Below are 18,085 nucleotides of genomic sequence, written 5' to 3'. Positions count from 1 at the left end.
TTTTCTTTGCAAAACTGATAACGGATACATATCTGCGATTTCCAAAAAAAAGTTATTTACAGAAACGAGGCTAATAAGAAAGATAAATGTGGTGCTCTACAACAAATCCACACAGTAGGTTATTGGTACTTGTAGTTCATCTCAAGCTTAATATTTACAAAATAGAATATATTTGCTATATTTAAGTCATACATTGGCCAATATTGGATTAAAGAGCAAGGCTAATCATTTGTTTTGTTAGTGTTAAGGATATAGTGATTTCTTTATTAAACCACTGATTTGCATGTTTGAGGAGTCAGAATTTTGCGATCCATTTGAAAAAGGGTTAGATTCCTCAGTGCTTCTTAGTCCTCTGTGGGGACCTCTATGTGAAACCAACCTCTTCATCTGGTGGTGCTGTTGCTGGAATAGGAGGTGGAGGCTCTTGTGGTGGTTCAAGAGCTCCAGTATCATGCCTCCCATAGCGAGGAGCACTATATGGCATATCTGCAACTTTTCTTTCATTCAGTGAAATAGGGGAAAGATGTAATTGTGTTAGTGGTTTGGGCAGGGGCTTCATTTCTTTCTCAGACCTGCGATAGCTAAAACTAATGTCAGCTTGTGGACCATGGTTGTCAAATAGAGGAGATGCATACTTATTTAAAGGCTCATCTTCTGTGTCCCACTTTTGTCTCTCTGTTGACATGGCTTTCAGGGCACTGAGGCCTTTCCTTTCTCTCTTCTCCTCAGATATGGTCCTCAAAATCTCATTTGTGCTGCTGGGTAAGGTGTCAGACTTGTCAAGACCTCTGTTGGACGCACGAGAAACACTGTTATGACTAAGAGATGAGTATTTATGCATCAGTGTCACCTCTGTGTTATCTCCAAATTGTGTTATTCTGTCATGACTTCTAATGGAGGAGGAATCAGTTTGGGGAAGTTCTGGCTTTGCGGTTGGAGCTTGCTGTGGAGATAAGCCTTCATCCAAACGTCTGCTATGACTGCAGATAGAAAGGTCAGACAGATGACGACCCACACCAGTCCACCTTATCTCGGGTGGCAGGTCTACATCTGTCATGTTACTGGACTGCTTCAAACATTTATCAAAGCTCATACCCATAATCCTTCTTGGGGCAAGAGATGGATTTCTCTCTTCATCTCTATGGAATGGACCGTCTTGCACAGTTAACATTTCAGCATGGTCTGTAGTTTGAGTCTTGCCACTGGGGGGAAATGAATTGCCTGGTGGCAATGAAGTTTTCATAATTAAACGTTTATAAGTGATTAGAGAGTCACTGTCTGTCATTCCTGATACATATGATGCATGTGTTATTTGATTTCCAATGTATCCTGGCACTTCATTTTTGCTCTCGCTGCATGGAGATAGAGGATTACTTGGGACTGGTGCTTTGATGTTCAAACACCTTTTAATGCGTGGGACACCAAGACTCAGGTCAGTAACAATGTGGTCTATAGTCTCATCTTCACTGTTGCTGCTTGAGGATGATTCTCTTTGTGCTCTGATATTCAAACTCCTCTTGACATGGGGGACATTGGTGAAACTCAGACGAGGCCAAGTTGAATCCTTCCTTTCCATCTCCTCAGTTTTGCTCTGTGAGGTATACTTCAGGGATGCATCCTTGTATGAATCACTCTCTTGGATTTCAACTCCCCTTCTCTTTTGTCTTGTTCTGCTGACTTTATTCCCAGTCTCACTTTCACTGCTGGAAGAGGAGGGGGACTCAGGTGGAGGTGATGAGGGCAGATTGGGTGGTTCATGTGTACGTGATGTGATTTCAAGACGCTTTCTGAAGCGTGAGATGCCAAGATTCATGGTGGCCCACCGTGACTGAAGCTCTGGGGTTATTTCTGGTGTTGTGTTGATGTTGTCATTTGTTGGTTTGTCCTCCAAGTCATCTGCAATAACTGTATACTTTTCTAATTTGATATTGTGGTCTGTTATTGGACTGTGAGAAATGCTTATCGCTGGGAATTTTGGAGACTTTGTGAAAACCTTTTCTGAGGTCTTAGATATGGCAGATACTCCTGCTGCTACTTTAGCATTATGGTTGCCTTTCTCATCCTCACTGTCACTTCTAGAAGAGTGTGATCCAGACTGTTGAGAGCCTACAGAAATGCTGGATCTGGCTAAAGATGAATCAAAAGCTGGTGATGGTGCTTTGATATCTAGACACCTTTTAATTCGAGGAATATACTCAAGATTTAGGGCAGGCCACGGTGACTCTGGATCATGCCTTGTTGTCTGAGATTCTTTGTATTGAAGTCCTGGAATATTTACTGTCACTGGCCTCTGCTTCTCTGTGTGGCTTGTTATTTTATCCTCACTATCACTGCTGGAAGATAAATCAGAAGCTGGTGATGGTGCTTTGATATCTAGACACCTTTTAATTCGAGGAATATACTCAAGATTTAGGGCAGGCCACGGTGACTCTGGATCATGCCTTGTTGTCTGAGATTCTTTGTATTGAAGTCCTGGAATATTTACTGTCACTGGCCTCTGCTTCTCTGTGTGGCTTGTTATTTTATCCTCACTATCACTGCTGGAAGATAAATCAGAAGCTGGTGATGGTGCTTTGATATCTAGACACCTTTTAATTCGAGGAATATACTCAAGATTTAGGGCAGGCCACGGTGACTCTGGATCATGCCTTGTTGTCTGAGATTCTTTGTATTGAAGTCCTGGAATATTTACTGTCACTGGCCTCTGCTTCTCTGTGTGGCTTGTTATTTTATCCTCACTATCACTGCTGGAAGATAAATCAGAAGCTGGTGATGGTGCTTTGATATCTAGACACCTTTTAATTCGAGGAATATACTCAAGATTTAGGGCAGGCCACGGTGACTCTGGATCATGCCTTGTTGTCTGAGATTCTTTGTATTGAAGTCCTGGAATATTTACTGTCACTGGCCTCTGCTTCTCTGTGTGGCTTGTTATTTTATCCTCACTATCACTGCTGGAAGATAAATCAGAAGCTGGTGATGGTGCTTTGATATCTAGACACCTTTTAATTCGAGGAATATACTCAAGATTTAGGGCAGGCCACGGTGACTCTGGATCATGCCTTGTTGTCTGAGATTCTTTGTATTGAAGTCCTGGAATATTTACTGTCACTGGCCTCTGCTTCTCTGTGTGGCTTGTTATTTTATCCTCACTATCACTGCTGGAAGATAAATCAGAAGCTGGTGATGGTGCTTTGATATCTAGACACCTTTTAATTCGAGGAATATACTCAAGATTTAGGGCAGGCCACGGTGACTCTGGATCATGCCTTGTTGTCTGAGATTCTTTGTATTGAAGTCCTGGAATATTTACTGTCACTGGCCTCTGCTTCTCTGTGTGGCTTGTTATTTTATCCTCACTATCACTGCTGGAAGATAAATCAGAAGCTGGTGATGGTGCTTTGATATCTAGACACCTTTTAATTCGAGGAATATACTCAAGATTTAGGGCAGGCCACGGTGACTCTGGATCATGCCTTGTTGTCTGAGATTCTTTGTATTGAAGTCCTGGAATATTTACTGTCACTGGCCTCTGCTTCTCTGTGTGGCTTGTTATTTTATCCTCACTATCACTGCTGGAAGATAAATCAGAAGCTGGTGATGGTGCTTTGATATCTAGACACCTTTTAATTCGAGGAATATACTCAAGATTTAGGGCAGGCCACGGTGACTCTGGATCATGCCTTGTTGTCTGAGATTCTTTGTATTGAAGTCCTGGAATATTTACTGTCACTGGCCTCTGCTTCTCTGTGTGGCTTGTTATTTTATCCTCACTATCACTGCTGGAAGATAAATCAGAAGCTGGTGATGGTGCTTTGATATCTAGACACCTTTTAATTCGAGGAATATACTCAAGATTTAGGGCAGGCCACGGTGACTCTGGATCATGCCTTGTTGTCTGAGATTCTTTGTATTGAAGTCCTGGAATATTTACTGTCACTGGCCTCTGCTTCTCTGTGTGGCTTGTTATTTTATCCTCACTATCACTGCTGGAAGATAAATCAGAAGCTGGTGATGGTGCTTTGATATCTAGACACCTTTTAATTCGAGGAATATACTCAAGATTTAGGGCAGGCCACGGTGACTCTGGATCATGCCTTGTTGTCTGAGATTCTTTGTATTGAAGTCCTGGAATATTTACTGTCACTGGCCTCTGCTTCTCTGTGTGGCTTGTTATTTTATCCTCACTATCACTGCTGGAAGATAAATCAGAAGCTGGTGATGGTGCTTTGATATCTAGACACCTTTTAATTCGAGGAATATACTCAAGATTTAGGGCAGGCCACGGTGACTCTGGATCATGCCTTGTTGTCTGAGATTCTTTGTATTGAAGTCCTGGAATATTTACTGTCACTGGCCTCTGCTTCTCTGTGTGGCTTGTTATTTTATCCTCACTATCACTGCTGGAAGATAAATCAGAAGCTGGTGATGGTGCTTTGATATCTAGACACCTTTTAATTCGAGGAATATACTCAAGATTTAGGGCAGGCCACGGTGACTCTGGATCATGCCTTGTTGTCTGAGATTCTTTGTATTGAAGTCCTGGAATATTTACTGTCACTGGCCTCTGCTTCTCTGTGTGGCTTGTTATTTTATCCTCACTATCACTGCTGGAAGATAAATCAGAAGCTGGTGATGGTGCTTTGATATCTAGACACCTTTTAATTCGAGGAATATACTCAAGATTTAGGGCAGGCCACGGTGACTCTGGATCATGCCTTGTTGTCTGAGATTCTTTGTATTGAAGTCCTGGAATATTTACTGTCACTGGCCTCTGCTTCTCTGTGTGGCTTGTTGTTTCATCCTCACTATCACTGCTAGAAGACAAATCAAAAGCTGGTGATGCCACTCTGATGTCTAGACACCTCTTAATGCGGGGAATATGTTCAAGATCTAGGGTCGGCCATCTTGTGCATGAGCTATGACCTAATGGTTTTTGCAGTGGAAGCTCTCGAATGTCCACCTTTCCTGGCCTCTCTGTGTGACATGTTTCATCCTCACTACTACTACTAGAAGATGAATCAGGAGACGGTGATGGTGCTTTGATATCTAGTCTGTTGTCCATTTTTTGATCTACACTCTCATCACCAGAAGATGACTCAGTGGGTTGTGACAGGGCTCTGATATCCAAACACTGCTTGCAATTTAGGTCAACTTTGGCATGTTTTGACTCCCCATCACTGTCACTGGAATGTGAGGAAAATGAATGCTCTGGTCTGTTAGTGAACTCAGATAGTTTGTGGTTCATTTCTATATCATCTTCCTCCTCCTGGTCTGGGTTTACAGTATATTGTGTAGGTTCATCCTCACTGACATATGAGCTGGAGCTGGACATATCATGCCTCTTTTGTTTATCTAAAGTGGGTACTGCAATCTGCTTTAGATCATTAAGGGAACCAAACACACTGCTGGACCTTGCAGATGTGCTTTGTACAGAATCGCTAAATTCAAATTGTTCGTCATTCTCTTGTGACAGATCAGGGTCTAAGGGGTTTGTATATGGTGACCAGTCTGGAAATGGCTCAGATGAAAATCCCGGAATTACACATCTGCCCTCCTTTATAGCTGTTGAGAAATCAGCTCTCTGCTGAATGGAGTCCTCTGCCAACTGAGAAAACCTGGGTACTGTGTAGTCTCCCTTGGTCATTTGGTCCTTTTTTAATACTTTGTCAGATAGTGAAGAATCAGAGTGCAAAGACAAGCTTCTCCTCTCCTCCACCTCAATAGTGTCTGGGATGTGTTCACACTCTATCTTGTGTATTTGGTCAATGATGTCTGGGGAGTGTCTGCCATCTTTCGGGTCAGCTTCTGGAGTACTCTGTTGTAAGGTGTTTTCATTTCTTAAATCTCCAGCTGTACACATGTCCTCAGCCTCAGCTGCTTCACATTCAGCCACTCCATCATTATTGATGTGTTCCTGATTACCACTGGCTAAGGTATCATAATACTGTACGTTGTTGTCCTCTCTGCTAAATGTGACTCTTCTTTCCCTGTGAATTACTATTTCCTCTGGTGCTTCACCATTGGAATAGGCCTCATTATCATATTGCCTTTGTTCAACAGGTGGAACAGAACTGGTTTCAGATGAGCTTTTCTTGTTAGCTACCCTTGTCCAAAGAATATTAATATAAGGTCTTGCTAGGACACCAAGGATAAAGGCTACCAGAAATGTGATAAAAACAGACAGACACACAGCCAGAACCAAGTCAGATGATGTAGCTGTCTGATTCCTTTCTTGATCCGTCCTATTTGGAGTGTCTTGTGGGATTATTTGTTGTTTGGTTCTGGGTAAACTCCTAGTTTTTCTTCTTGCACCTCCCATTTTACTAATCTGGAGATTAAAAACAGACACAACTTCATGTTCTTCAGACACACACACATACAGTCCTGTGTCTTTCTTTGTGATGTCATTGATGAGCAGACCAGCTTGAGGTTGTCTCACTGATGCTTGACCACTGGGCGTCCACCACACTGAATCTACGAAAAAGACAACATTGATATGCAATTAAACTGACCTGAATATGTATATATAATTTACATTTTTGAGTGTGTTACCTTGTGTCAAACAAGACAGCAGCATCTCTGAGCCACTATAAACAGTCACATCTTGGTGGAGCTCTCGCCTGTTTTCAGTATTAAAACAGTTTAGGTCATCCTCCCCCAGCTGTAGCAGGTCTTTGCTTGAGAGGATAGAGGGAGAAGCACACATAATACTCCAGGTTTGCAGGCCTCTGCTGCTATCATAGGCCATCCGCCTTCTTAGATTGCGCATGCTGCAGTCACAGTGCCAACTGTTCCCATCCAGTTTTACATCCACCCCAATGGTTTGCAGAGAGAGGTACATCAAAGGATGGAGGCTGGTCAACATGTTGAAACTGAGATCAAGGACCTTTAAGCAGGGACACAATATGGACATAGAGCAGATACTGAAACATGCAATGTGCATTTTTCCACAAAAATAATGAAGTTATAAAATTAGCAGGTATCAGGAAAATAATCATCTGTATTCTATACAAACGCAACTCCAAAACAAAAATCAGGCTTACCCTGAGCTGGGCTAAATCCTGGAACACCTGTGGATGGAGAATGGTGATTAGATTATGTTGTAGGTGTAGCTCTTTCAGCTGTTGAAGGTGGATAAGGTCTTCTGGTTGTACAGCTGAGATTCTGTTGAAGGAGAGCTGCAAAACCTGTAAGGATCCACTGCCTTCCAGCCCTGAATGACAGAAAATAAGAACTGTAATTAGAACTCAACTATAATCATGATGGGGCAGCTCCTGAAGGAATGTAGCATATGTTACAGGTTTTCAGTGACAATAACAGGTCAATTATCTTGTCCTCAGTACTGTACTGCTTTTCATTTCATTTCACTCTTATTTGCAAGCTGAAAAATGGTTTATTTTAAGCTATAAAGTTGATTTGCTTGCAGTACTGCAGGGTTTTCAGTGCTAAGATCAAATAACGAAAACTACAATCCTCTCTCTGTGTGGACTTCTAGACAGTGAATATTGTAAAATTTTCAAATCAATGAACACCCTTTCCCTGGAATATACATCCAAAATCTTCTGATTTATTGACTTATTGTCAATATGAACACTCTTACACTATGACTAATTAGAGGTTAAGACTGTTTCTGGGGTGCTCAGTCTTAGCTGTCTCCTTTTCACCAGCCTAAGACATTCTCCCTGAGACTCATGGGCTGAAGTAAGGCACTGTGGGTCTGTGTTTCATTAGAGAGGCACTGAGTGCTCTGTGTGCTGAATACCAAACAGGAAAGTCTATTACTGTCAACACAGCTCTTACTAAGTAAATGGGCTATCCACACATGCCTTCAAAAGAACCATAGTGAATGTATTTCTTTGAAACACATATGTGCAAGCCAAAATCAATGAAGTAACATGATGCAGGGGAAAAAATAAAAGTTGTATTGCATGTTTACAACTTTCTTTGAGTCACTGGAATGTCAGAAAAAACTGTGACTGGCTGACAGCTCTGCAGTGTCATTATCTCGCAAAGCTTAATCATTTCTGAGAGCAATGTACTAACACTAATGGATATCAGCTCACAACCCTCAAATGACATTAACCTTTTTGGTATCATTTGATAAACAATACACCTGTGAGTTGGCCTGTCCAGATATGACTCATGGGCATTTCTCAATGACTTTTCCAATGACACAAAGCAATTTAAAGGGCGTATCATGTGTGCTATTAAACGTCACTATCAGATGCACAATCCTTAACCACCCATACAAAAAAAATGTTTTCATGAAGGGGACCATTATGTGTAAGATAATAAACGAGATAAGAAGGAACCCACTAAAAAGCTCTCTATCCCTAAATTTTGCTTTGGTTGTAAAAATGTTTGTGATTACAATGAGAGAGAGAATAACGTTGTTGTAAAGTAACAAAGTACTAAAGTTTTCACTACAATTCACAACATTTCTGAGGAAAATATTGTACTTATTTCACCAAATTTGTGTATGATTAATCATTACTAATTACTTTTAAGATCAAGTTTTACATACAAAATATGTACGCAGTTTATAAAAACCTTTTTTTTTAAATCAAACCACTCAGCTATATATAAAACAGTTCAAATTAGCTCCACTTCAGCAGCATTAAAGTTCTGCTTACATGTAAATGCACATATAATAATGATCCAGTTATACTCTATAACAATATTGGCAACACTAACAGAAGCCATTTAACCCCACAAACCCAAATGCTAAACTATCTGGTCAAAACTGAGTTAAGACCAGAATCTGGCTTTTAACAGTAATGAGTACTTAGTTTTGAGATTTCAAATACTGATGTACTTTTACCTGAATAAAAGTTTGAAATGAAGCCATTTTATGCTGTGCTTTAGCTACTTTTACATATCTGAATACTTCCACCATTGGTTGGTAAAGGCAGTCAAAAGTCTAAGCTGATGAAAATGCTTAAATAAAAGATTATTACTGCATGCACTCAGTTGTCAGTTTATTAGAAACACAGTTAAAATTCATACAATTTTGAGACAACAGTCCTGCAATACATTTTATCTTAATATTACAGTTAGTGATGGTCGGACTGAAAACGGCTTATCGACACACTTCGAACCCTTTGCGACACTTACGTTTGGCCAAGTCATGTGATTGTTTCGCGTTGTTTCATGAAACATTTAAAATTTCAGTAGTGTCACCCACTGGTTTCACTGCCAGAGGCTCATCTCACTGTGAATCGTGGACAGTAGACCGGATATTTGCAATGACTTATTCTGAGTCAGTTGACCCTTGCACTACATGATAAAGAAATAGGTTTGAGCCTCTGATCCTTAGTCAGTGTTTCTGGTTGCCCATAGATCACCAGCAACGTCTCACTAACTGAACGAAAACTGCTAGGTTTTTGTGAGTCTTTAATTAAGACATACTGTATATATAACCTTTTTGACATTTGGGAAGATTGATTTATGTTGTTTGTTTACACCACTCTTGTCAAAAAGATTTTTAATATCAGCAAGGTTTCCCTGGTAAAATAAAGATTAAATAAAAAATAAAACAAAACATTTGGTGTTTTACAACAATACATCACCCCTGCTCAGACACCTCCACTCTCAGCATCCTGAACATTCAAATAAAGGGCATAGGCTACTCCAGGCCAACCTGAAAAATCACATGGGTCTTGTTTTGTTTGTTGATTTGCATTTTATTTATTTAGGCCTATTAATTCAGCACATTTTGTTAAGAAAATGTTTTCTCCTATCTGCTTTATTACCACAGGATCCACAGTGGCCTAAATGAATCAAAACTGGTTCTCTAAAGTAGGAGCGACATCAAGCAAGAAAACTGTTAATGTAAACTCTACTGAAAACACTCATGTCTTCATCTGCTGCAGTCACAGAAACGCTCCACATCAGGGAGGCCCATTTCCATACAGTTTTCCTACTCAAATGATAAATTTAGGCTATACCCAGATGAAGGCAGACTATATATGCCTTTTTATTATTGTCACACAATTTATTTACACAGTGATATTGTGAAAATGACTCAAAATATGCATCTCCCAATCGTTCGTCTTATCTTTCTATTGTATTTACACGTAATTAGCCAGCAGATGTCGCCAGTGTGAGATGATTCAAATGTTTCAAGACTGCAAACCATTTTCAGAAACAATTGGTTCAACTGGTTAACTGTCTTAGAGAGGTGTGGATTCACCTATATATGATCATTATAGAAATGTATTACAGGACCGTTTTATTAGACTGCAAGAGTTTTAGCTTTGTGGTCCTAATAAACTGACTGAGTGTAAAATAATAATAACTAATATGGAAGTTGATGAAAAGTGTATATTGTATGCTAACCTCTGTGCAACAGTAGCATCTGATAGTGGCTAAGTTTAATGAACACTTTTATGCTGTGCTCACTGGAAGGAAGTGTTATTGTGCTGTTCATATGTTGTCAGTGTTTTATATGTGGTTGTATAACTCTATCATATTGACTCACCCTCTGGGAGTTGCTCAAGCTGATTTCTCTCAACAGATAGCAGCTGCAGGGCGGGGGCCCAAGACACACATCTCCGTTTGCTCCAAGGTCTCGAGCGATGTAGACGTCTGTCTCTTACATACTGACTTCCAAGGTTTCTCTCTATACACAGAGACAAATGTGTGATAGAGTTGTTTCCCAGCCATACATTCTTGAGGTTACGATGTGGCCAGTGGAGAGTTACAGAATCGAGGAGGTTATGAGACAATTCCAGCTCAGTGACAGAGTCTTGGATGTGTTCAGGCACTAAGGAGAGGCTGGAGGAGGAGCAGTTCAACAGGGTGGCTCTCTGACAGGTGCAGGACTGTGGACAGTCAAGTGGGGGAGAGGCGCAAAGGAGCCCTGGGGAGATGAAGAGCAGCACAGCAGCCAACAGTGGCTCCCGTGCCACTGCCATCACAACCTGTCCTGCAAGTATAGATAGATTATGAATGACAGAAAATCAGTAAGATCAGTTTTTACCATTAGGAAATGTTGTGTAAAAGACTATATGAACTTTTTACTGGCCTTTCTAAAATCATTGATACAGTGCCTTGCGAAAGTATTCGGCCCCCTTGAACTTTGCGACCTTTTGCCACATTTCAGGCTTCAAACATAAAGATATAAAACTGTAATTTTTTGTGAAGAATCAACAACAAGTGGGACACAATCATGAAGTGGAACGAAATTTATTGGATATTTCAAACTTTTTTAACAAATAAAAAACTGAATAATTGGGCGTGCAAAATTATTCAGCCCCTTTACTTTCAGTGCAGCAAACTCTCTCCAGAAGTTCAGTGAGGATCTCTGAATGATCCAATGTTGACCTAAATGACTAATGATGATAAATAGAATCCACCTGTGTGTAATCAAGTCTCCGTATAAATGCACCTGCACTGTGATAGTCTCAGAGGTCTGTTTAAAGCGCAGAGAGCATCATGAAGAACAAGGAACACACCAGGCAGGTCCGAGATACTGTTGTGGAGAAGTTTAAAGCCGGATTTGGATACAAAAAGATTTCCCAAGCTTTAAACATCCCAAGGAGCACTGTGCAAGTGATAATATTGAAATGGAAGGAGTATCAGACCACTGCAAATCTACCAAGACCTGGCCGTCCCTCTAAACTTTCAGCTCATACAAGGAGAAGACTGATCAGAGATGCAGCCAAGAGGCCCATGATCACTCTGGATGAACTGCAGAGATCTACAGCTGAGGTGGGAGACTCTGTCCATAGGACAACAATCAGTCGTATACTGCACAAATCTGGCCTTTATGGAAGAGTGGCAAGAAGAAAGCCATTTCTTAAAGATATCCATAAAAAGTGTCGTTTAAAGTTTGCCACAAGCCACCTGGGAGACGCACCAAACATGTGGAAGAAGGTGCTCTGGTCAGATGAAACCAAAATCGAACTTTTTGGCAACAATGCAAAACGTTATGTTTGGCGTAAAAGCAACACAGCTCATCACCCTGAACACACCATCCCCACTGTCAAACATGGTGGTGGCCGCATCATGGTTTGGGCCTGCTTTTCTTCAGCAGGGACAGGGAAGATGGTTAAAATTGATGGGAAGATGGATGGAGCCAAATACAGGACCATTCTGGAAGGAAACCTGATGGTGTCTGCAAAAGACCTGAGACTGGGACGGAGATTTGTCTTCCAACAAGACAATGATCCAAAACATAAAGCAAAATCTACATTGGAATGGTTCACAAATAAACATATCCAGGTGTTAGAATGGCCAAGTCAAAGTCCAGACCTGAATCCAATCGAGAATCTGTGGGAAGAACTGAAAACTGCTGTTCACAAACGCTCTCTATCCAACCTCACTGAGCTCGAGCTGTTTTGCAAGGCGGAATGGGCAAAAATTTCAGTCTCTTGATGTGCAAAACTGATAGAGACATACCCCAAGTGACTTACAGCTGTAATCGCAGCAAAAGGTGGCGCTACAAAGTATTAACTTAAGGGGGCTGAATAATTTTGCACGGCCAATTTTTCAGTTTTTTATTTGTTAAAAACGTTTGAAATATCCAATAAATTTCGTTCCACTTCATGATTGTGTCCCACTTGTTGTTGATTCTTCACAAAAAATTACAGTTTTATATCTTTATGTTTGAAGCCTGAAATGTGGCAAAAGGTCGCAAAGTTCAAGGGGGCCGAATACTTTCGCAAGGCACTGTAAATGAGCAAAAGATCAATTCCTCATCCCACAGCAAATCGTTAATTTAAAAGACCTCAATCACATACAGTTGAAAAACATCAAACTCACCTGTGTGTCCACTTTTTGCCAAGCTGACAGGGAAACTTGAAACTTTCTCTTCACACCCAAAGTGCTGTCAGTACTTTAACTTTGACTGTCTCCAGCAGCTTCTGGTCAAAGTCTGCAGTGTATTCTGCTGCGTCTAGCATAATATATGCCCCTATCCAGAGATGCCTTTCTATGATTCATTCAATCATTTACATGTCTAGTTAATGTCTTACTGTCACTATCTTCCTTTTTATGTGTGATAGAGAATACAGAATCTGAAAATTTACAGCCACACATTCCACTGAATAATAAAACAGCATTATGAGACACAGTCTTCTTTTATGGCTTTAAATGACCATGTAAACACTGGAGATATCGTCTGAAATCAACAATAAGAAGTTTCACATTTTCATGTTTCTTTACTGAAACAGACATATCAATGACATGTTGAACAAAATCTTAAATAGGGCTGGCTGCCATTCTTTCCTGTTTTCCTTTATGTGGATCAAAAGCACTCCAAACTTTCACAACAGACATCAGGTCTGTAATGTACTGAGAACAACTACTTCATGACATTAACAACAAATGTTGTCAACATGAGCACTGTTACAAAACAGACAATACAATCCAAAGCATAATAAAAGTCAACTGTTTTATACTATATTGCACAAAATTCTAATCACTTAATATGAGCTTCAAACCAAGTTACTGATAATTTAAACTCTCCTGACATTCACGTACATCTACATTTAAAGAGATTTGCATTAATCTGTAGTTCATCTCAGTGCAAACACTAAGTTATTTTGTTGTACAAAAACCTTTAGCAACAAAATTAGAATATATACGGGCCCCTTTATTAGGTGCACCTGTACAATTGTATGCCCTTCAATGCAAAATGTATATTTTGTATTAAAGTAAGTCATACATATTATATTGAGCATTAGATAACTCAATATAATCTTATAGTGTCTCACATTTGTCAGTCAAGAGAATAAAGTCAATATCAAACAAATCTGCCAGGGACAATGAACAGAAAATCTTATACAACCCCTCTACAAAGTTTGTATATTAGTAATAGTGGATGGTAAGGCAAAACGTAAACACTGTAGCTGCTAACTGATAAGAATGGGCAGTTTAAACCACAGTACAATGTTAAATTCTTATGCACTTATATGGGATTATAAACTTTAGGTCGTGTTGGCACATCTGCAGAGTGATAAAATAAATACTTAGCACTTACATTTAGGTTAATATCTTTGGCCAAGTGGTAATGATCTGTAACTCCATTATTGTTTGGCAAACAGTATTTGTCAGGTGAACTGCAGAGATTTCATTATGTGCAAATCATGATCCATATCATATAGAATCTTTTACCTATGAAAATTTGATTTCAACGGTGACAGATTGTAGAAAGATTCAGCACTTTCCAGATCAGTCTCCTAGTGAGCTTTTCTACATGGGTTGTCTGATGTCTGGCAGCCCATGTTGGCATATTTCACCTGCACACGGAACAGAGTCCCATCTGCACACATGCAGAGCTTGTACCTCTCCAGACCGTCATCGAAATACACATCTCCTGCATAGTGAGGGATGCGTGTAGCATTGAACATAACTGATCCATTGAGGACAATGCTGTTCTCCTGCAAAGAGAAAAATCCATAATCCATCCTTTCCCCATTCTGCTCTTCATCAGTGTTACATTCATGCATATGTTTGCTTACTGTTACCCATCAAATCAGGACAACAGGGCATGATGCTACTTTCCATACAGTACTTACAGCTCTGAGCTCAATGCCTCCACCCATTTTAAACTCTACAGTCCGGCCCATGATGTTGACTCCCTCATTACCACGAATGATGGCCTTGCTGTCCCCCTTGATGTTCAGGTCAGATGTTGCACTACTGGTGATCTAAAATCAGACACAAAATATGAGATCTGCCAACACTATGAACAGCATATACAAAGGCTTTGGATAGTATGTGTGTGATATAATGTGTTTTATTAGTATATTAAATTATGCTTTTGCCATCACCCCATAATTACACACTTCAAAATTTTAAGAATTTAAATTTTTATAAAAAATTAAAAACTAAAATATTTCATCATATTCAGGCTTGTATTTCATACAATAATAAAAGCACAGCTGTTATCAATTACAGCTTGAGTCTTCTTAAAACTGTATTTATCTTTCAGAAATGGCCAGACAAGGACATTAAGATGCTGCTGTGAATCTACTCCGGCAGTGTCTGGACTGTGTACATTCATTCATGTTCATTTGTGGAAAGTTCTACAAGGTCATTTCACTTTACTGTTGTTAGTTATCATGTACTAATATCACTGTGCTGTGCACATTCAGAAACACTGACATAATCAATGAGTTACACTTGGTTACAGCTATCAGAAATACGCATAGCAACGTACACACCCTTTCTGTGGAAGCTTTTTTAACACTGAGGACTTTGACTCCTTTTGGCAAATGAAACTCATGGTTTTCGAAGTCTGTGCTGAAGAATGTGGTCTGTGTACGAGGGTCAGTGAAAGATATGCCAACATCACTGACGACCGAGGTCTTGTCCTTCTCAACACTCAGCTTAGTAGTGCCTTGCTGGAACACGACCTGGAACAACACATAAAAGAGTGTGTACATGGAGTCATTTTCTATGCTTTTGAAATACTCAGCATTCACTGTACTCTTCATGCATACTCAGGGTTTCTCACCGGGTTATTGTTGCCAACAATGACCAGGTCCTGGTCCTTCCGGCCTCCTACTGTACTCTTGTGCAGTGGGTGAACGATGCCCATGTCTGCCTTCTGTTTGAAGCGCAGCAGGCCAGTCTCATGAAACTCCATACTGTCACACCCATTCGGACCAATACGGATCACTGTCCATATTACCAGTGTGATCTGACAGGCAGAATTTAAAAGATCATGATTTGCAATTCATGCAACAACACATAGTGATTACTCTATGTGAAATCAAGTTTAATCAAGAGGATCTCTGGACAAGAACAGTTAGATGATAGTACTCACGATGAGGTTAATTAAGGCAAGAAGGAAGAGGAGGACAATGATGCAAATAGCCAGGTTTCCCTTGCGTCCTCTCAGCCCTGTCTTATGGAGACGCTCCTCTTCTATGGGTACATAGCCTGCTTTGAAGTTACTGTTGTGTTCCTTGTTGATACCGCGTCTTTCAATAGCCTTCTCTCGCATGGATTTCTTCACTGGCCCATTGGAACTCTCCTGAAAGAGAAAACAACACCTGAGGCTGAGCCCTTTACTGTCTGTTCCTATTATTACCTTAAACAGCAGTTATGTCTGAGTCCTTACACTTGCTTCTGTTTTTATTTTTGTCTGCTTTTAAATTAGTTTTAATTGCTCTGTTTTTATTTTGTAACTTCAGATTTTCTGTACAATGTTCTTGTCTTGTCTTAACCAAGGGACCAATGAAAAAGAGGTTTCAAAGCTAAGTGGGCTTTCCATGGTACAATAAAGGTTTAATAAACTCACACAGAAAACCAGACTTTTTCCAGTATTGATTTATTTTAGGTTATGAAATTACACATCAGAAATAACTATTCCTTACAGATACTTTGTTTAATAGCTGAGTAACACTCTCTACATAGACAGACTGGAGCTGACTATTTAAAATCAATCACAGTATAATATTGCCCAGGCGTATGGCTTTCGTGCCTTTTTCGCTCAGCTTAGTAAAACTGACTTTTACTGTTTGTTAATTTTGCCAAAATTGTGCCTTAGCCACCACAAGCTATAGTGCCTATGTTCAGTGTCTCTTGTGCTCTGCGCTGGAATGCATCTCAGTTAAATGGCCCGCGACCGCCTGTCTGTGGCCATGACTAAAAATAAACTGCACTCATTTTAGCAACAAAATGCAAATAAACTCGACTGTATCTTATCATACAGCGTCTATGCTCATTATATTAGGGAAATTACATCGTTGACAAACAGCAGCTCTGCCAAAATAGCATCGTTTTATGTCCATATAGCATTAACGTTACCTATAATAACGAAGCGGAGGCCATAGCCTATCAGTGCGGACTATAAAGCTATATTCATTTAGGCTATATTCTTTTATATCAGGTTACTCGGGAATATATATCATTGTTGTCTTAACAAACACTTGCGCAAACAACAGTGTAAAATGCAAGAAAACAAAAAATATTGAACATAACGGACCTGCTCAGACGCCATGTTGACCAACCCTCTCCAGTCTGCAGTGCCCGTGGAGGTGTCTCCACTCCCCCCGCCCTCGGGAAAAGGAGGCAGCGTCAGTGCGCGTTCAAGGAAAGGCTCGTCCCCTCAATGTTGTGCTCGTACCATTCAGGTTCTATGGAGAGCGGTAGAGTCCAAAATTGACGTTGTTTAGAGTTTCACGCTATTTTTGTTGATAATTCAGCGTAACGTAACATTTGTTGCGGTGTTTTTGTCGACTCAGTGTATACAGGCAAACAGTGAATAAAATGACTTTGTTGTGGAGGTCATATTTTTATTTATAGTTCCAATTCACCTAAAAAGATGCTAAACTCAATGTTTCTCAAAGACAACACGCACAATGTTTTTTTTAAGCAAATATAACATTAGGTTGCAAACCACCAGAATTCGGTGTAGTTTGTGTTGGCCACTAAAGCGCATTGACAACAAATGTAAAAGACTTCAGCCTGCCTTTTAGTTACTGTATGTATTAACTCACCTTCACAAACTGCTCAGTTTATGCACAGTAAACAAACGACTCCAGGATATTGTTAAATCAGAAAATTAGGAAATGTGGATTAAGTTCAATGGCAATGTTGAAACATGACGGCTGCAGGAACCAATTTTCTTAGTGAACCATGGTCAGTTGGTGGGAGTCAGATTTGTAATTTGAGGCCACTGTCTAGTGGAAGTAACAGTACACTACAGCCAATAATTATTCCTGTGTTTGAATATTTAATTGGTATATATTAATGCTATATAATACCACACCTATGGATGTCTGCCCATGTCTCTCGTGTGAAGAAATCACTGGGGGAAAGCACACAGACATGAGAACTCTTTTCTGCAGTGATTTTTGAAGAATAAAAACTAAAGAGGATGACAGAACAAGTAGGATACAGCATTTGGTGTTTAATTTGACTTTACTTTTATTTTGTTTCTGTCTTTAAAACTAACTAACTAACTAACTAACAAATAAAATATAGTCCTACGCAGTGTTGCAAGAAAACTTCAGGATTATAAAAATAAATATATATTTTTTAACCTAATTGTCTGGCCATTTCCAAAAGGCACATTAACTTTTTTGGCTTACCGTAAGTTGTTTCTGCAGGAACGCAGCTGCATAAT

The 18,085-nt window shown here is 39.9% G+C and overlaps 2 protein-coding genes across 2 annotated transcripts; both read right to left on the bottom strand.

The window, feature by feature from the left end:
- Positions 1-77: 77 nt before the first annotated feature.
- Positions 78-11,018, bottom strand: lrrc66 (leucine rich repeat containing 66). Its single transcript, XM_020603353.1, has 4 exons — positions 10,484-11,018; positions 7,047-7,216; positions 6,556-6,889; positions 78-6,477 (listed from the first exon to the last, which is right to left on the bottom strand). The coding sequence occupies exons 1-4, from the start codon at positions 10,917-10,919 to the stop codon at positions 365-367; spliced, it is 7,053 nt and encodes a 2,350-aa protein (XP_020459009.1). The 5' UTR covers positions 10,920-11,018; the 3' UTR covers positions 78-364.
- Positions 11,019-13,079: 2,061 nt separating this feature from the next.
- sgcb (sarcoglycan, beta (dystrophin-associated glycoprotein)) lies at positions 13,080-17,063 on the bottom strand. The gene is made up of 6 exons (XM_020603552.1): positions 16,943-17,063; positions 15,779-15,988; positions 15,467-15,652; positions 15,174-15,365; positions 14,526-14,657; positions 13,080-14,387 (listed from the first exon to the last, which is right to left on the bottom strand). Exons 1-6 carry the CDS (start codon positions 16,955-16,957, stop codon positions 14,187-14,189), a joined length of 936 nt encoding a protein of 311 aa, XP_020459208.1. The 5' UTR covers positions 16,958-17,063; the 3' UTR covers positions 13,080-14,186.
- Between the last annotated feature and the right edge of the window lie 1,022 nt (positions 17,064-18,085).

The sequence above is a fragment of the Monopterus albus genome, unplaced genomic scaffold (genome assembly GCF_001952655.1).
Source record: "Monopterus albus unplaced genomic scaffold, M_albus_1.0 scaffold61.1, whole genome shotgun sequence".
Taxonomy (NCBI): Eukaryota; Metazoa; Chordata; class Actinopteri; order Synbranchiformes; family Synbranchidae; genus Monopterus; species Monopterus albus.
This window is presented reverse-complemented; position numbering and strand designations above follow the sequence as displayed.